This window comes from Paramisgurnus dabryanus, chromosome 1 (genome assembly GCF_030506205.2).
Source record: "Paramisgurnus dabryanus chromosome 1, PD_genome_1.1, whole genome shotgun sequence".
In the NCBI taxonomy this organism is placed as follows: Eukaryota; Metazoa; Chordata; class Actinopteri; order Cypriniformes; family Cobitidae; genus Paramisgurnus; species Paramisgurnus dabryanus.
The window spans coordinates 54,144,897-54,165,521 of NC_133337.1; the positions used below are offsets into that span (position 1 = coordinate 54,144,897).

Below are 20,625 nucleotides of genomic sequence, written 5' to 3' on the forward strand. Positions count from 1 at the left end.
GTGGCATATGATTGATTATATAACAACCAGTTGTGTTTTAGGAATACACGTTGGTCCCGCCCTATTTTCCTGCATTGTCCAATCAAGACGAGGATTACTTCCGGCCGCCTGTCTCGCATAACGCAGATTGTACGAGGCGTTTCGCCCTGAAAGAAAAACATTTTGGACATAAGGACCTTTTCAAAATCTGGAATATTTTACTCATATTTATTAGTTTTAGTCTTTTAAGGCCAATTTGGGATAAGGTTTCCTCGGGAGCGGCTCCTCAAGACTCTAAGAAGTCCAAAGTGTCTTTACTGGACTTTCAAAACACGATACACATCCCGAGTAAGTAATAACACCTTATTTATTTTTAGGAATCACAAAACAAACATCCGTGTCGTTCTTTAAGAATATAAATACAGAATGTTTACTCATAAGGTACAAAGTCTGAAGAAGTTTTTGTGAAAACTGAAGAATCGACTTGGTACGTTGTTTTGTTTCGCTCGATTCAACGGTCGGGTGCACTTGACAGCGCGAGCGGGAGTGTCTGTCACTGTCAAGTGCAACCGACCACTGGCTCGATAAAAACAGGACGTATAAAACAATGAAACGAGTCTTTAACTAATCAAGTAGCTCGTGTTGTGATGACTGTATGGGTTAGCTTTATTTCGATAGTGTGTGTTGACACGGAGCTTGACACTGACATCATCCTGAGCAACAGGCAAACTCATCATCACTCATCGTGTGTGCTCAGCTGCTGGGGTGCTGGAATGCTCCATTTAATATCATATCAAGTGAAAAAGTTGGGTTGTTGATATACATTTTTTATTTGTAAATTTGTATATTGAGCGTAGACAATTCATTTAATTTCCCTGTACTTGTTCTCTAAGGGGGAATTAAAGTTAAATCTAATAAAAAAAAACAATTTAAATGATTAATAATAAAGTAATAATCTAAAACGAAAATGTATTTATTATTAATAATAGAAACCTTAAGTTCTGCATTAAATGGATCTCATCGGCTGTGAAAGTCTGTAAAATATTGTAGACCCCATCAACTTGGCCTTGATCTTCCATAGGCTAACCCTTAGAAATGGAGAGGTGAAATATATATATAATATATCCAATATATAATAAAGTATTCTATAGTGAAAAGACTATGAAAGCATGACTTGTGTTCAGGTAGGACTAGGTATTAAGAGTTTTCTCAGTCCTGCTACATAGTGTTTTGTTTGAGACTTGATATCTGATGTGTCAGATTTGTGTGCACTCCCTCTGACTCCAACCACTGTTTACCTCATTACTCAAACTCGTCTCACTTATCGTCTTGCAGTATCAGTTGACAGCTTAACATTACAGTCCATGTTCGAATCATTCCCTCAACTTACCGCTTTAACTTGTAGAGTGCTACTAACTAGGAGAGGGAACATAGTGCCCTGTGTGTGACTATAACCAAAGTCCTCAGATAACTTCATACATATGTGAATAACATGGCTAATATAACTGACTGGAGAGAACCATTTCTTAAGAGATTTTGTAGGTTTATTAAAATATGAAAGACTGAAAGAAACATTCCCATATAGAGCTGAAACAGGTTGATATGCCATTTCAGCTGCTGAGATTTTTAGCAAACTTGCTATGTGCAAAATCTGAGATAAGAAACACAGGATATATTGCACATTGACGCAATGGATGCTGCTGGTAAGATTTGCGGTTTTCTCTGTCAGTTGTCTGGAAACTGTTGTGTGTGTGCACTGGGGGTTGTATAAACTGGCAGTGGCATAACAGGTGTCTCGTGTCTGGGTCTGCCCCAGTGTGTGGCCCTGCATTACTGGCATTCCTGTGTTTTGTTTTTGTAGTTGTAAGGTCCAAGCTGAAGTAGGAGAGGTCTTGAAGGTGGTGTGAAAATTTCTGAGCTGCAGCAAACATTTATCATCAGCTTTAAACTGCAGGTCCTTCAATAATATTATTTATTTTATTAGGCAATGTGAGATTTGTAGACAAAAGATTAAGCATTACTCATTTGAGGCTAGATTTATAAATTATGACATATTTGTTAAAACAATACAAAGCAAAACTATACCAACGGAAACAAACACTGCTTAGTGCCGTATAATCGTTAGTGCTGTAATTTACACCTTGGTTATTTAATGCAGTTTAGTGTTTTTATTGTTGGAATTAAATTTCTTAAAGTCTTAAATCTCATGCCAAAAACTTGGTCTTGGCCTGTGTTTGATCAGCATTTGGTTTAACTTATGTTCATCATTATTGTATTCATCATCTAGCAACCAAGGTTAAGGATCTTATACACAGTAAATGATGGGAATTTTGCAACTATGAATACAAAAGTTGTCCATGATTAGATTAAAATTTAAGAATTTATTTGCCTAATTTCTTAGCCTAAACATCTAATCCTAATTTATAGTTAGGGCCCTATAACACTGTTTTGAAAGTATATTACAGGACATTGACAAATTCAGGAAAGATAACGAAAAGTAGCGGATCTACCACTACAGTGAATTTACTGAGTCTGCGACTGAGTCTGTGCAATCCCAGGATGCAAGGCGTCCAGCATGTATAGCTCCCTTATGTTCCTACATGAGGGCTCATGACGGGTTCACACAAGAGCATTGGCACCGGTAGTCAACACGTGTGATCACTGAAATAAGTTTTTCTTGTTTAAGTGAACATTAACAGCTGGATGTTTATTACTATTTTGAAACAGTGCAGTCTGTCTTGGGTTTTAAGCCTGCTGCTTTTTGTGTCAGAAATGTTCATTACACACCAAAAATGAAAATCTGTCAGTACTCTTAACTGAACTTTTGCAGCTGGACATTAAAATGAATACAGCGAGGACTGTGCAGTGTTTATGTGTATTAATTGCTAATGTTAAACCATAGATTGTTGAAAGGCAATTTCATAACTTGTATATTTACATTTAATGCTGATGCCTGAAAAGTAAAACGAGATGAGTAGTCATATAATGAAAAAAAAATTTTTTATAACCCTGTCTGTTATCCAGGCTAAAGTTTTATAGGCCTAGTCTAATTATTAAGTATCAACATTTGATAAAGAAAAAAAAATTTTTTTCGTGTTGCTGACATGCTGCTCTTGCTCTCAGGTGTTGATGCTGTGCGCGTTAGGGAACGTAAATGCACCATCTGTCATTGCATCGCTAAATCATTTATATCGCAAAATGACATTTTTTATCATGTTAAAAATTATACCGGTGTGAAAAATATGGACTACTGTCACTTTAAGAGTGAGTTCTCCACGAAGTCACAAACTGTTGCCTTTTTTCAATTCTCTTCACTTCACATTTGGTAGCTTTTATTCTTTTGTGAGGAATGAAGAATGCGCAACAGATCCAATTACAAACAGTACTGCTTGCTTCCTGTAGAGTTCGCGGCTAAGTCAAGATAGCCCAACGGCGAGGGCGAAGGCATTTTGGTAACCCGGCTGCCAGGCACAATAGCCCCGGGACACCGGGCTAGCAATTTTGCCGGCCCGGCACTTCTAGTGTGCATCTTGAGACACAACACTCACACACTGGTTTATTTTAAGATATGTCAGAGCAAGTTTGTTTTCGATCAAGACAACACTAACATTTAGGTTAGACTAGGCTAAATCCCTGTCTGGGAAACTGCCCAAAAAATAGCTTAAGCTGGGTTTTCACAGACTGGCTCACATACAGTATGTAGGCTAAATAAATGCAGTGTTTTATATATGCTTGAACTAATTATACGGGTATTACATACTATACAAGGTTTTCACATGGTTTAATATTTGTGCCAAATATATTTTAAGGTCTTATTTTCTGAATTTAGATGCTTTTATTAATATTAATATACATATAAAATACAGTCTGTGTATTGGCCCTGGTTCCCCATCATCATGAGAAAGTATAAGTGAGCAGTTCTTTTATTAGAAAGCATCTGGCGTGAAGGTCGTATCCTTTTAATAATACATTACATTTGTCATCACTGTTTCTTGCTCTGTTTAAAGCTTAGGTGTGCATTCTGCTTTCGTTTTACACTGTACAGCATCTGAATCAGTTGTTCAGTTCTGCTGACACACAGATTATTTTACAAATCTGCTGCATACAGTATTTATCATCTGGCCAGCCTGTGTCTGTGAATCACTTGTACTTCAAGCAATGTACTTGAATGTACTTAAATTTAGAATATTTGTGCTTAGAATAGTTTTGTCTCTACCTATTCAGAACTACCTGTAAAAACTAAGCCTAATCAGATCTGCAGAAAGTGCTTTTGAGGATGAAGGATACTGATACAACATGTATGCCATACAATGTTGTAAAGCAGTGTTTCTCAAACTTTTTCAGCCCAAGGACCTCTTTATCTTCCATTTTTTTTCTGAGGACCACCTAACAGAATCCCACTCTAACACGCCCCCCAAAAAACAACAAAATAAGAAGGATAAGCTAAATTTAAGCTTAATATGCAACTGTTTCAAGTCAAAAACAAATTTTTTAAACACAAATGCAGTGCTAGGTTCAGAAATTATTATATGATTTTTATTTCAATTGAACAAGTAAATGTGAAATGAGTTAAGCTTAATATGAACAACAAACTGCACATATGAAAAAACTGCAATTATACATAGTATAACAGTCTAGGTCCCACTTAATGTCATTCCCAAGAGCCCTTAGTTTAAAAACTGAGGTGGTGGGTATATGAAGTCTATGGTTGTAACTATGGTAACAATAAAATGCTAAAAAAATGTTCCCCTTAATGCATGGGTCTTCAACCAGGGGTCCGCGGCCCCCAGGGGGTCCGCCAAATGATGTTCAACAACAAGCTATTTTTTGCTTAAATGTAAAATATATGTACAAAATAGGGATGCTCCGATCAGGATTTTTGCAGCCGATACCGATTGCCGATTTCTTGTCATCGTGATCGGCCGATACCAATGCCGATACCGATTTTTTTTTTTACTTTAATTTTTTTAAGCTTAAGTCATACAACAGAATATTGTGTAATTATGTAATGTATATGTAATTGTTATGCCAAGATTTAACAGTATTAAATAATGAACAATTTGAACAAATTTGAACAATTTGATATACCTTTCAAACAGCGCTTATGCATAACACTATGCATATTAGGATACTTTAATAAAGACATAAGTAAACAGAAACCTTAAAACACAAAAGATTTCTACACAAATACTCTGATGCAACCCATAAGGTTTATTTAAACACTGTATAAAAAGTAGACTTTGGTAGACAAAGTAAACATTTAATCTCATAAATGCATAAGTCTGGTTTATCTTAAACATTGTGCAATTAACAGAGGACATAAGTCATTAAGAAAATCATATAAGCTCCTAAAAAAGGAGAATTCTGGTTTATCTTAAACATTGTCTAATATAACACTGAGGACAAACTTTATAAAACAAACTCAGAAAATTGAGAATTATGGTTCATCTTAAACATTGTCCAATTAACAGAGGACATAAGTCATTAAGAAGTCATATAAGCTCCTAAAAATAGAAGAATTCTTGTGTATCTAAAAACATTGTCCAATATAACACTGAGGACAAAATTTATAAAACTAAAACAATTTAAGCTCCTCTGATGTATCTTAAGAACAGTTTGGAGCAGTTGGTGGTTAAATTACACATTGTCCAGTATTAGATTAAGGAGAAAATAAATAGAAACATTTAACCTCCAAAAAAACTAACAGGAATATAATTCAATATGTGATTGTCAAGCTGCAGAGAACTCCTTTGGCTCCTTCCTACCTAATTAGGTAAGGCAAGTTTTTCTTTAAAAATATTAGTTTTTCTGCATTTTGGGAAGTCAGTCTATTCCTCTTTTCATCCAAAACGTGTGCGGCGGTACTGAATAGCCTCTCACTATCAACACTTGTTGGTGGAGCACTAAGGTAGACTCTTGCTGCCTCTGCTAAAGCTGGGAACCGACCTTTGTTACTCTCCCAAAACACCAGTGGTTCTGCAGATCTTGGGATGACATGCTCAGAGAGGTACAGATTTATCTCGGGTGCTATCGAATCACTCTCTCTGTAAACATCACTACCACTGGTGTCCCTGAGAATTTCCTCATGCATCTGCTGCAAAGAACTTGATGGAAGAGTTTTTGGTGTGGCCACAGTTTCTACCATCTTCTCACCAGAGCTATGTCCCCGCCTCACTCGTACGTCCAACACTTCGCTGAGCAGTCGGTGTGCTTCTGGTTTGGTTTGATCATCAAAGTATCTATCCTTGTACCTTGTTTTTAGAAGGAAACAATAATCATTGCTAAATTTTATAATCACTGAAAACTTTCACACACTACATCACGACTCAAAGCACATTTTGTTTAGCTTGACATGTACAATCACATAAGTATGTGTGTCCCTGTCTATGAAAAAGATACAGCTAAAGTCTTTTTTGTGATTAACTGTTTTCTACATAAAATCATCCTATATAATGTGAAAAATAACCTTTAATAAGCTTTAATACTGAATAAGTAGATAATGTCAAATATTACATTAAAAGTGAAATTAATGATAATTAAACGTTGATGCTCCTAATCTCATCATTGGATTAAAAAAACTTTTTAAACAGATTATAAAACATATGAAATCTATCATAGAGTATATCCACAAAATTAATTAAGAACTTACCTTGGATCAAGGATCGTAGCCACAACATATACAGGTTCCCTATGAATGTCGGAGAACCTTTTTACAACAGCTTCCAGGAGTGTTTGTTTGGATGTTTTAACTCCATGGTCAGAATCAGAAATTCTCTCAAGGAGACGTTTCAGAGCACTTATGGATGGGATGACGTCCGCCACAGATGATTTTATTGAACTAATTTCTTTGGTCAACTCTTCAAAGGGTGCAAGAATGGAAACCATATTTTCAATTAATTTCCATTGTGTTGCATTGAGATTCGGAATGTCATAGTCAGCTGTATATGCCATCAAAGCATGTTTTTGTTCCAGCAGAGAGGTGAGCATATAGAATGTACTATTCCATCGTGTGTCGATGTCTTGCTGCAACCTTTTAGGAGATTGACCAAGTTGTTTTTGAATATCTCCTAAACGGGAGTATGCCTGAGGCGAATGCTTAAAATGGCCAACAATGCGCCTGCCAATAGCCACAGCATCACGGACGGCGCGTTGTGATAGAACTCCCTCGTGAACCACTAAATGAAGAGTATGTGCCATACACGGCACGCTGTTCAAATTGCAATCCCTCATAGCCTTTGCAATATTCTTTGCATTATCACGTAGCACGACGTGCACTTTCTCCTTTTGTATGTTCCAAGCCTGCAACATGTCATTGTATTTAGCGACTAAAGCCTCAGCAGTGTGTGAACCAGGAAATTCTTGGGAGTGGAGAATCACTTGCCTTTTTTCAAAATTTTCAGTTATCCACTGCGCCGTCAAACTCAACATAGACATAAGGGATACGCTAGAGCTCCAAATGTCTGTTGTTAAACTCACCGCAGTCACATTTTCATGAAGTAAAGTGTTGATGTGGCTGTAGACGTTTTGGTATAACTCCGGGAGAGCTACATCAGTGAAATATTTGCGCCCTGGCATGTGATATTGTGGTTCAAGATGTGTAATCAGGCGTTTAAATCCAATGTCTTCTGTGACTGACAGCGGCTGACAATCAATGCACACAAATTCCATTATTTTTGCAGTTATAGCCTTAGCTTTCTTGCTGTCTGGTGTGTAAAGTTCTTGTTTTTTCAGAACGTCTGTAATTGATGGCTGCGTGAGAGTCGCTGTTGCGGCTTTTGCATTTGCCAGTTTTTCATATTCGACATATGTCTCGCGGTGGCTAACTCTTAAGTGCCGAATCAGGTTCGTCGTATTAAATGCTTTGGACGATGCTCCTCCACGTGATATTTCTTTAGTACATACACGGCAAACAGCGAACTTTTCATTATTTCTCGAAACGTCGTAGTAGTTCCACACAGGTGATGACATGACTGCGGCGCTAAATCATATACGTCACGCGCATCACGTGCGTCCTTACGCGTCATCAAATTGCGATCGGTTCGTGAGATCGGCCATGTTTAGTGAGTTCCGATCGAGTACTAAAATGTGATTATCGGCCGATACCGATCGGCGGCCGATCGATCGGAGCATCCCTAGTACAAAATGTTACATGTCCCCTTTAAAGGAGAATTTCACCCGTAGAAACATTAATCTTTATTGAAAGTGTGTCATATTTGTAGTCGAAATGTAACATACATTTAGAATTTGGTGCCTATTTGACTGAGAAAATGGGTGTTTGTAGTCTCACTCCCTCAGCAAAGATATTGGACTTCCTTCTTTCAATGATGCAAAATGATGATTTTTACATCATTGAAAGAAGGAAGTGCAACACTGAAATCTGTATTTCTCCTCTCTCAGCAGCAACTGAGAAAATTATGCATGACCATTCAAACACATGACTGGGGTTCTAACTATACAAAGCTTTATGCAAATGGGTGAAGTGTCCCTTTAAGTTGTGCACGTGCGTGGCCGCATAGGTTTGAAGGCGCGCGTTCAGTTTAGCCAGCGGACCAAAGTAAAATATCTAAAGATGATAAATGTCCACTCAGGAAGCAGCAGTTGCGACAGAAAAGTCATCATAAAACAGGTAAATCTTATGTGTGTCTTTCTTTTAGAATGTCATTTTAGAATCAGTGCGACATGATGTCTCATCTATATTTCTGAACTTGGACGACTGTTTCATGCGGTTTAGATTTAAAGCGCTAATTCAACAGGCAAATGACACCACACCACGTCTGCATTTTAAACTGTGACAAAACTATCGCTCAATTTTAGAAATTAATGAAACGCGCGCCGTGATGGTGCTTTGTGCAAGATTCATAGTCAGGTTGAAATCCGCCTCTCAAAAAGTTTCCCCAGAGATGCGCTCGGACTCATTGCATGTTGTTCTCCTGAGACTGATATGAAGCAGGGATGTGATTTTTCCGGATTAATCCGGAATTCCGGATTTTCCGACCTGAAAATGTGACCTACGTGAATCATGCAGATATGTAAAAAAAAAAAAAATAAGGGGGGAGGGGGGTATCTCACAGCCGTCGCCATGGTAACCCGGGACGGAACCACAATCGCCGTCCCCGCGCAACAGGGCCACACCGGTGGCAGATGACAAAGAGATGCATTTTCCTTCCTTTCCAAGTATCAACAAGGACGTGTTTCTGACCGTTCGCAAATGGCGGATTCACCAATCAGACCCGATCGTTTCTCTCCTCTCTTCTCCTCATTTGCGACGTTTGGCTGTCACTTGCGTGACGCGAAACAAAGCAGCAAACATATACACGTCGGTTTACTTGGTGGATTTGGAGCAGCAATTTTCACAGAAATGAGAGGAAAAACGAGCACCATTGCAGAAAATCCTGGTGGCGACTGAGAGAGGGACGATGCAACAATATTGGTTCCGAAAAAAGGCAAGGAAATAAGTTACCTCATCGAGCCTGGTTTAACCTAACTGAGCATTACATTCGTGCATGAAACCTGATCGACGAACACGGAGGGGCGGGAATCGCGGGACGGAGTGGAGTCTAGAGTGATGTTTCTTCAGACTCCGGTGTGAATATAAATGACAGCCACTTCAACCGCGTTTTCATCACTGCGTTTTCTCTTCTAAAGTTCGGTAAAAACACATAAATGGCTTAAAATCTTGTTTAAGAATCTGTTTTATAATGAGAATCTCTCTTTCAGCGCGCCTCTGTGTGTGTTTGCGCCGCGTGACAGCCGATTTGAATCTGACAGAGTTCGTCACTGTACATTAAAAAATCCCACACAAACATTACAGCGTAAATGCAAGGATTAAGATTGATTTTATATATAACAGATAATCTAGATACATTTACCCTAATAAGTTTTTAAAAACATGGTAATGTTTTAATGTTTTGCTTTAGTGTTTTAATGTCAGACAATCATTGAAATGAGGGAAAAATGAAGAGAAAGGCAGCAGATATAGCATCCTTCTTCAGAAAGAGTAGCAAGAAGCAGCCAAACAAATCTTAGTAAAATACATTAAAGTAGCCTTCAAAATTCACATGATTTTCTGGTCTCTATAGTTTTTTCAGCAATAGGAAATATAAATTCTGGTTTCAAAGTAAATTTCAAAAGTTTTATTTGATTAAATAGTTAAAAAAACATGGAGGTTGAATTATGACTATAAATTGTATGTTAATCTCAATTCATTTTAATAAAAATTAAATTATTGTAGCTATTGTATGTTATACATTATTCTGATTAACACACTATAATACTTAAAAGTATTTTTAGGTTGGATGATAGAGATTTTATATGCCACCCCAGAGTTACTGCTGGCCCCTGCCTGGCCACCCCTATGAAAAATCCCTTGCTCCACCACTGATTAGCAAAACACAAAAAATACATTATATTATAAATCTTTACCCGGACAACTAAGTGACTTTTGTGCATGGACAAGTGAAACACAAATTTACTTGTCCGAAGGACAAGTTCCTCAAAAAGTTAATGTCAAGCCCTGATAAACATATTACAACAATTTACGATTAACTAAGAATAACAGTAAACTTCATTATTGTTAATATTGTGACTCTTGATGAGTCTTGATGACGTATGCAGCTTAGAAATGCGACCTCCGGAAGGCTGCAGACTTAGGATTGAGAAACGGCCTCTGTATCATCGTTTGTTTCAAAGGTTTCGTGTGTTTAAAGTTTTAAGGTTGACCAGTTTGATTAAAATAAATAGCACCTGCACTTTTTTGTACAATTACTTTTATTTATTAGTGTCAACCTTCTATTGTTCATGTTTAACAGCTAACAAAGTTACTCATCTACAGGGGTCTAAAATTAGAAAAAGAGACCTTTAAGACACTTTATTATAACTAATGGTCCTGTGTAGCACATTTTACAGATATTTGTATTAAAATAATACTCTGGTAAAAATAGAAGTACTGATTTAACTTCTTTACTCAAGTAAAAGTATCAAAGTACAGGCTTGGAAATTTATTTAAAGTATAAAATTAAAAGTAGCCATGCCTTTAGTTCTTTATAAGCCATTGCCTACATTTTATTTGGATGTCGGCAAAATAGGCCTTCTTTTGACATGAACATTTGCATGTTGCACATTTAGCTGTTAAAGTTGTGTAAAAATGCAAAACAAAAATAAGTTAAAACATATTTTTTATCATGGTTGTTGATTTAGAGAGAGGTGGTGATGGAGCAGTGGACAAGACACTTGCTTTTGATTCCCACTGCTACACATCCACCAAATAAGTTGTTATGTGTCATACTGTACAAAAAAGTTGCATGTTGCACATCTAGCTGTAAAATAAATTAAAATGTGTTTTTTTGTTCAAATAAGTTGTTATGGGTCCTACTTTACTATCCGTATAGATCCGCCACCAGTTTGATTGGCGTGTGTGTGTGTGGGGGGGGGTCTCAATATATTTTCCTGCTTTTTTGTCCTTAGCCAATCACATGCCTGATGAAGCTATACAGAAAATCTGCGTTACTTAAACTCGTGACAATGATGATACACGAGAAAGGCAACAGACCTCAGAATTATAAAGTAGCACAACCTCTATCCCCAACAGAATAGACAGTCTTTGTGCCATTCACCATGATCAGTCATCTTTATAAACTGAAAGCCCTTGTCCAATTCACAGTAAAATGAAAATATATTACACTGCAAATACCTTAAAATAATATTATATTATTATTATTATATTAATATAAAAAACTAAATCTACTTTAACAAAAAAATTATGCATTTTAATAAAGTATGGCTGTGTGACAATACACTGTCAGAAATAAACGTACAAAACTGTACCTTTTCTGTCACATGGGGCTGTACCCTAAGTTTCTGTTTGGTACTTTACATGAATACAAAACAGAATAAAATTTTGGGTAAATTACTGTACCTTAAGGACCTACATTCAAAGTCAAAATATGTACCCTAGCTGTCATTGGGGCAGCACCCTTTAAAAAGGTAATTGTATGGACCATTAGGTACAGATGTGTAAACATTTAGTACCAATATGTACCTTTGAGATACTAATATGTATTTTTGAAGTACAACCCCAAAACAGAAAAAGTTGGGACACTGTAAAAATTGTGAGTAAAAAAGGAATGGAATAATTTACAAATCTCATAAACTTATATTTTATTCACAATAGAATATAGATAACAAATCAAATGTTCAAAGTGATACATTTTGAAATGTCATGCCAAATATTGGCTCATTTTGGATTGCATGAGAGCTACACGTTCCAAAAAAAGTTGGGACAGGTGGCAATAAGAGGCCAGAAAAGTTAAATGTACATATAAGGAACAGCTGGAGGAGGACCAATGTTTAGGAATAGGAATGTTGTCCCATTCTTGTCTAATACAGACTTCTAGTTGCTCAACTGTCTTAGGTCTTCTTTGTTGCATCTTCCTCTTTATGATGCGCCAAATGTTTTCTATGGGTGAAAGATCTGCACTGCAGGCTGGCCGTTTCAGTACCCGGATCCTTCTTCTACGCAGTCTTGACATTGTAATTGATGCAGTATGTGGCCTGGCATTGTCATGTTGAAAAATGCAAGGTCTTCCCTGAAAGAGACGACGTCTGAATGGGATCATATGGATCTACAACTTGGATAAACCTTTCAGCATTGATGGTGCCTTTCCAGATGTTTCAGCTGCCCATGCCACACGCACTCATGCAACCCCAAACCATCAGAGATGGAGGCTTCTGAACTGAGCGCTAATAACAACTTGGGTTGTCATTGTCCTCTTTAGTCCGGATAAAATGGCATCCCAGTTTTCCAAAAATAACTTTTGATTTGTTGGACCACAGAACAGTTTTTCACTTGGCAACAGTCCATTTTAAATGATACTTGCCCAGGGAAAACGCCTGTGCTTTTGGATCATGTTTAGATAATGTATGGCTTCCTTTTTGACCTATAGAGTTTTAGCTGGCAACAGCGAATGACACGGTGGATTGTGTTCACCGACAATGTTTTCTGGAAGTATTCCAGAGCCCATGTTGTGATTTCCATTACAGTAGCATTCCTGTATGTGATGCAGCGCTGTCTAAGGGCCCGAAGATCACGGGTATCCAGTATGGATTTCCAGCCTTGACCCTTATGCACAGAGATTGTTGCAGATTCTCTCAATCTTTGGATGATATTATTAGGGATGTCCCGATCCGATCACGTGATCGGAAATCGGCCCCGATCACGTGGTTTCAGACTCGATCGGAATCGGACGTTACCTCCCGATCAGGACTCGGATACATATGCAGGGTTTAAAATCCATTAAGTTCTCGCTCTGCTCCGCGCCAGTGTACGCGCTGCGCTGGTGCGTGTGAACTGAAGAGAATAGGCTTGTTCGACTTCATCCGGCTGCCGGTTCTTGTGGTGCTGCATGACGTCAAAGTTCCGCGAGAACGATTTAAAAGCAAACTCCTCCGTATGATTTCGCGGATCACTCTCGCGGTAGTTTGACGTCACCCGGCTGTCGATTGTTGCGGCGCCGCATGGAGTCGAACAAGCCTATTGACGTGCTTTCATTCATAGCCTTCACACTCGTGCGTGCAAGGAACCCACGACAAAACCGCGTTTTTACCGCTCATTTAAACGACGCGTTGATCGTTATTGTCAACATGTGCTCAGACGCAGTTCCGCGTCTCACTCAGAACCTCAAGAACGCGCATTCGCGCAGGATCATTTGACATTACTGTAGAGATGAGAGAGAGAGAGAGAGAGAGAGAGAGAGAGAGAGACAGAGAGAGAGAGAGAGAGAGAGAGAGAGAGAGAGAGAGAGAGAGAGAGAGAGAGAGAGAGAGAGAGAGAGAGAGAGAGAGAGAGAGAGAGAGAGAGAGAGGTAAGAATGGTGCCCATGTCGAAAAAACTTAATATAAGTCTAGAAACAAAGTATTAAAGTATGTATAGCCATGTCACTCATCTCATTACAAAATGTTAACTAGATAACTGGATACAACTGATTGTATAGTTTAATAAAATAATGTATTTTGATTATACAAATGAATCACGACCTAACTATAGGTATTTTATAACTAACTGCTGACCAGCTTAGGGAATCTCTATGGCTAATTTATAAGATATATTGCTGAATCAGTATGTTGTTTTTCTTGTTAATTGAGTCTTTTTGGGTAGCCTATCTTATGCCTAGAATGAGTCAAGGAGGTTAAGTCTTATAACTTCATTCAAAGTTTGATCAATTGTGCATAATGACATGTGCACCAAATGCATATAGGGTGTCAGACTCATAGATTTGCATAATTTAAAGTTCAGGTTTTAAAGTTTGGGTCAACATGTGGCACAGCTTTAAAACTGAAACTTATAAAATCCTATCAGAGATACAAAATGTCATTGAAACACACCCAGTGGCTTTGCTGTCATCAGGATTAAACATGTTACCCCTCGAACCCTCCCTCCAAACAGAGCCTCCCCACAAAACAAACCCCAATTTAACCCCTGAACATATATAGTATATATTCATTATTTTTTAACACATCTGTAGTTATGCGCTGGCACAGAGTTAGACTCTTTTGACTCCACACAGAAACAGCAATGCGTGCGGCATGACATAAGGAACATCCTGGACTGGTTCTGTTTTTTCGCTCTTCTTTATTCTTTTTTTTTATGTATTATAAAAGTATCGGATCGGGACTCGGTATCGGCAGATACTCAAAATCAAATGACTCGGACTCAGACTCGAGGGCAAAAAAACCTGATCGGGACATCCCTAGATATTATGCACTGTAGATGATGATAATTTCAATCTCTTTGCAATTTTTCTCTGAGAAACTCAGAAAACTATTTTTTGCCGCAGCATTGGGGGAATTGGTGATTCTCTGCCCATCTTGACTTCTGAAAGACACTGCCACTCTGAGTGGCTTTTTTTATACCCAATCATGTTGCCAATTGACCTAATACGTTGCAAATTGGTCCTTCAACTGTTCCTTATATGTACATTTAAATTTTCTGGCCTCTTATTGCTACCTGTCCCAACTTTTTTTGGAATGTGTAGCTCTCATGAAATCCAAAATGAGCCAATATTTGGCATGACATTTCAAAATATCTTACTTTCAACATTTGATATGTTATCTATATTCTACTGTGAATAAAATATAAGTTTATGAGATTTGTAAATTATTCCATTACTTTTTTACTCACAATTTCTACAGTGTCCCAACTTTTTCTGTTTTGGGGTTGTACTAATAAGCTCTCTTTGGTCCCAGCATGTACAGTACTTCTGAGGTACTAAAATAAAATCCTTAGGTGCAAAGCTGTACTTTTTGAAAGGGTACAGCCCCAGTGACAGAAAAGGTACAGTTTTGTACCTATATTTCTGAGAGTCTATGGTTTGTTTCTATTTATAAAACAGTTCCAGTCCTTGATTCTGATTGGTCATCAGTTGTACTTTACTCCACTTTGCGTTGTGCCTAATACGAAAAGGCAGACTCTCGTACCTTCCTGCTTACTTAAATATCTTTGTTTTACACATTTAGTATTAGGGGGTCCCTGCTCCATGCCTCTCTAATCTAAGGGGTCCCCGACCCAAAAAACGTTGAAGACCCCTGCCTTAATGTCCAAAATCACTGAAATTACAGGGATTTTACACATGAAACAAAAACTAGTACATTACAAAACCAATAGATCTGTGGATTTTAGCGGCTTTCAGTTGACGCTTGATCCTTCTTTTGACTCCTCTTTGGTTTAGCCACCGATCCATTTTTAGGTTATTAAAACAGAATGGCAAGAACTGATATCACAAGTGCATTAAAAATCTACTTAAATAAGTGACGATTGTATAAACACTTGCCTAGTTTAGGTCATCTTTTGGCGGACCACACTTTGAGAATTACTGTTGTAAAGGATGGCGGTATGTTGGTTGCACAGGTCGCCTTCATATGAATCTTTGTATAATGCTTTATTTACATATTCAGGCAACATAACCCTCCAAGATTTTCTGCTGGAAAAAGAAAACCTCCAGACTAGTGTGTTGGCTTTAGTGTGTAACACTTTCGGAAACATGGCTGTCCCAGTTTAGTTTATTGATGAGAGTATTCCCACAGACTGGCTTATGCGGCATAACCAACTATCTTTTCAGCACTGTTGTAAATAATTTAGTAATGTCATGGTGAAGAATGAGGTAACAAGACTAAAATAACCCTGTGTGTATTTAAGATGCATTTGCATTTATGAAATATAATATTAACTAAGTGACAGACTAAATTTGGATTTCCTGAAGAAATCCAATGCTTGCAGGGCAGCAAATGAATAACTATCAAGTTCACTATGAATGATGTACTGCATCAGCTGCTTTGTTCTTGTCATGGTGCATATTGTGTACCAACACAGTCATTGTGCAGTGTTTAGAGGTTTAAATATATACAGTAAGATCAATTTCAATTCATTATGCAAATACTACAGTGACATCATTGCTGTCTGTGACATTTTTAACATTCATAATGTAACTAAAGGAGTTTTTAAATGTTTTATATGCATTTCTTCATAAAGTATATCAAGTACCTGCCTATGACTGAAATTATGACTGAAGTTGGAGTCGGGTCATCATACAATAAGCAGTCCAGGCTAAGTTAATAGTATGAGGAAGTGTTTGAGGAATTTTAATACAGTACTACAGTGCTGCTTTGCCAGCAATACCAGCACTGTAATAAAAACCTACTTTGAAGATCTGTTAGAAGATTAAGCATTCGTCATCATACTGTATTATATAATAGTGTTTTCTAAAGACCTGTCTGACCTTTTGCTATCCCCTATCTGCTTCAGTGCAACAGATAGCCTTATTCAGCTAAAACTTTTTTAGTCGTCTCTCTTACTGGCTGGCACCGCTCAGGCTTCAGAATACTGCTGATAGTACTGCCAACATTTCACTGGTGTCTTATTCTTCTGCAGGCTGTAGTCTGCTGGCTCTCTTAAGGCCTGAATCTGTAGACATGCTGTCAGTTTGTGTCTGTTTTATTCCTTTTGTCTATGTGCCTGTATGTCTGTGTGTACAATTAATGTGTGTGTTTCAGTCTGCCAATTGGAAATCTTCTCATATTAAGCAGCTGTCTGAAGTGGTTCTTGGCTCTTGCCTCTTGCCTCAGCTCTTAAAGATCTCACTTAAAACACTGGGCCCTGCTCCAAACCCCACGCACTACACCCCAGGTTTGAGTTCAACAGTAGCCAAGCCCCAGGGCAGAAAGACTGCCATAGGCCTAGTACATGCTGTTACCAAATTTCTACCACTTTTTTACATTTATGCCTGAATTGTTTTGTTGGTGAATCAAGAGGGACTGTGGGTTTATGTTGCAGGATTTATTAAGTGTCATGTGCATGCCAAGGATGTGACCAGTCAGTGATTCATATGTGACCCTGTCTGTGAAATCCAGGTTAAAGTTTCATAAATAAATTATTAGCATCAAAGTATTATTTTTGTTCATTAATTTTAATCTTTGACATGACCTTACTCTGTCAATATTAAAAATCTCAGGGTTATATTTTCACAAATTATTCTTTGTATTATATAGAAAATGAAAAATGACTTTAGCTGCATGGGTTTTCACAGGCATGGACATTTCATGTGGTAACTCACATCAGTTTAACTTATCTGCATAATTATTTAATTTGATATGAAGCCATTATTTAACACAAGCAATGGCACTAGAGTGGAATATTTGAGTTGAGTAACCAAAAGGGTATTGAAAGACAAAATATCTTGTGGTAAGACCAAAAATACACAAAGTTCATATTTTCCAGATGCTTTAAGTAAGATATCATTTGGTCTCAACCATTTGCCCCCTTTTCCTTTGAAATATAAAGAAGAGCGGTGCTTAATTGATGTGATATTTGAGCCTTCTTCAGAACTGGGAACACAAATGCTGTCTCTCTGCTCGGAGACGATGCTGAAAATGCCGAACCACAGCGTAATTTGAAACTAGCTTTATCCCACCACCCTGTTTTTAGATAGCGTTTATGACTGGTTGGCTGAAAACTTCTTCAAATCCATAATGTCTCCGGAGTCTCTGGTTAACACATGTGCTATATTAATGGCAGATATGCTTGCACTATTTACCTCATAGCTTTAGATATACTAATAGTAATTTCACTAGACATTTAAATAAATGCTTTAAATGCTTTAATACCAAAAGATATGGGATATAAACAGGACTATATGCTTAAACAGTCTTGGGCTCTAAATCCTATTAAGCTGCCTACTTAGGCTTTTTAAGCTGTCATAAGCATGCCAATGCATGGTGTAAAAGGTTAAGCTACTTTTAAAAAATATGCATAGAAGTGCATCTTTTTAAGTTAGTTTGCATGTTTTACACTGGGGTTTGGTGTTGGCTTCTGGCAAGACTGAATTTTAGCATAATAGAGTAGTACAGCAGGACTGATATATTCATATTTCAAGTCTACAAAAAACAATGGTAGATCTTCGGCTATTGTGCAGGTTTGTTTTTGTACTAGACTCATGCTCATGGGTGTCTGGTTATGCATTTGAATACAGTTTAGAATTTGAATGAGCTAAATTGTTTAGATGATGTCTGAACAGTGGACTTGTTGTTTTAAAGTGCAAATTTTTTGCAGATTGTTACAAGATTTGCTTGCTGTGTGTAACTGCGCTATAATCTGTATGAGCAATTTTTTTTAGGTTGCTTTTTGTGAATATTTTAGGGTAATTGCAGATCATAAAAATTTTTATCCATTGAGTAAAAACTGTATGATTAAACTGTTGTTAACCACTGCCTAGACATGATCTGTTCCTGTTGTAAACTGACGTGATTATAGATTTGGTGGTGTCATTATATGCATGACATTTCTTAAATTCAGGGTTGTAATTCTTAGGTTTAAGACCTACTGATTTAATGAGATAATTAATAAAGTTACCTATATAATCATTTATGCTGTAATGTTGACAATTTTAAAGTTTAGTTGAAACCCACCCTCCACTTTTGCTTTGAGGCCATGTTTACTTGTTGGGATTTTTTTTTTTTAGCTGATGTAACCAGGTAACACAAGTTGTAGAGAGAACACGGGAAAGACCTGGCAGGGTTTCCCCAGTCGGATATCCGTTCGCAGAGTTTAATCTCATCAGGGCACTTCACTGAGCAGATTGGAGGGTTAAACTACAGTCAGTAATATATGCGCTCACACAAATACAGGAAATCTATCTCTATAGTTGCCTCTCAGGGACTGAGGTAATTTCAGGACATTCTAGCGCTTAAGTCTCAAGTAGCAACAGCATAGGCAAATAACTTTTGTGTATAAGACCTGTATTATATTTGCTGAGGTCAGAGTCCAGTTTTCAAGTAAAACTAGTTTTACACCTTTTTCTTTTGTGTGATCCTAATTTAAAAGATTAAATATGAGCCGTATCTTTATCTTTAGCTCTGATATAGATACACTGAAACAAAAAATACAAAAGAACACTTCCAAAGGCCTTTCCTTGGATGTTACCTGAGTACCTGAGATTGCTCACATTTAAATTATGAATGATTAATTTACAATGTTTGTGTTGTAGGGCTACAATATATTGAAATTATACCGCAGGTGTGCATATGGCAATAGTTTGCAATAACTGAATAATTTTAATACTTCATAAGGCACACAAATGTTAGTGCTTGTGCTTGGTATTTGGAAGGTGATCAACTGTCAGAAAGAATGTGAAACATGTAGCCTATGATTGTTAAAGAAGGGAAGTGTGGGTGTAGCAAGGTCATGTATTGAGGAAGAACTTGAGGAGGATTGTTGAAAAGATGCTATTGGAAACAGACCAAAGTCAATAAAATCAAGATAATGTAGAGATAATGATTAGAGAGAATAGAGAGAAAGTTTTGGATAAGTAGCACTTTAAGAAAAGACACAGCAGTTCTGAAACTCTCTTAGGAGCCAGTGCCTGTTTTATTTAGCCCTGTATGAGACAAAGGAGTCCATTATAGAGAGAGGGGCTTACATTCTCACACTCACATATATCGCTCCCTTTCTGTCTTTCCCATAGTTTAGACAATGAGACAGTCACCATAAGCGAGCACTGTAGACTGCTGTCCTGGTTTGAAACACCAGAGAGGATGTGTGGGGGCTCATGTTTTGACCTCATTTATATTCTCTAAATTGTGGAGGGTTGCAGTTAAAGTCCTCTATAAGGACCTGAAATTAACTGTCCTTTTAATTGGTGCTGTTTTTTGATTTGAGTAACTTTTTTGATATTTGGGTATAAAGTGATTCAATGCTTATATATGGTGTAAAAACTTCTGAGTGCTCCCCCCTTCAGGTTGAAAGGTGGCTACTGCAGTTGAATTTTCCTATTGGATGTTGCGGTACTGTGATTAAAGCGGTTCGACTTGGCGTAAGCAGGTTTAAGCCATAGACTGTAAAAAAAGATGGACGACGCCTGTTCGCTCCCTTCCATTGGTGAAAAGTGAAGCCGCCAGTGTCCCGGTATGGCGCTGACATCTTGGGTCTCTTGAGCCTGCACAGTAGCGATTTCGGGACCAGTCATGCACAGTAGTGAGCAGGAAGTGAAGCCGTGAAATCAAAACCCCGCCCTCGCTCTCGCAGAATGCGCATATCACACAATATCACAGCTGTCAATCATGACGTGACACCACCGTTTTTATATCATTAAATAACTAACT

At 37.7% G+C, this 20,625-nt stretch overlaps 2 protein-coding genes across 2 annotated transcripts in view; one reads left to right on the top strand and one right to left on the bottom strand.

The window, feature by feature from the left end:
• Positions 1-111: 111 nt before the first annotated feature.
• mpp7a (MAGUK p55 scaffold protein 7a) overlaps positions 112-20,625 on the top strand; it is a 155,625-nt gene continuing 135,111 nt past the window's right edge. Inside the window, exon 1 of the mRNA XM_065242344.2 lies at positions 112-327. The gene's annotated coding sequence lies outside the window, so the exon portion shown is untranslated. The remainder of the gene's footprint in view (positions 328-20,625) is intronic.
• On the bottom strand, positions 5,710-7,947 carry LOC141282062 (zinc finger BED domain-containing protein 4-like). Its single transcript, XM_073814535.1, has 3 exons — positions 6,629-7,947; positions 5,860-6,230; positions 5,710-5,744 (listed from the first exon to the last, which is right to left on the bottom strand). The coding sequence occupies exons 1-3, from the start codon at positions 7,945-7,947 to the stop codon at positions 5,710-5,712; spliced, it is 1,725 nt and encodes a 574-aa protein (XP_073670636.1).

What these genes read in the sequence shown, in the direction of transcription:
- LOC141282062 (XM_073814535.1), bottom strand. Translation starts at nt 7,947, where the DNA reads ATGTCATCACCTGTGTGGAACTACTACGACGTTTCGAGAAATAATGAA. An exon ending in GCTACGATCCTTGATCCAAG is followed by an intron (nt 6,231 to 6,628) that starts GTAAGTTCTTAA and finishes TCTAAAAACAAG; the next exon opens with GTACAAGGATAGATACTTTG. An exon ending in TCCACCAACAAGTGTTGATA is followed by an intron (nt 5,745 to 5,859) that starts GTGAGAGGCTAT and finishes TTACCTAATTAG; the next exon opens with GTAGGAAGGAGCCAAAGGAG.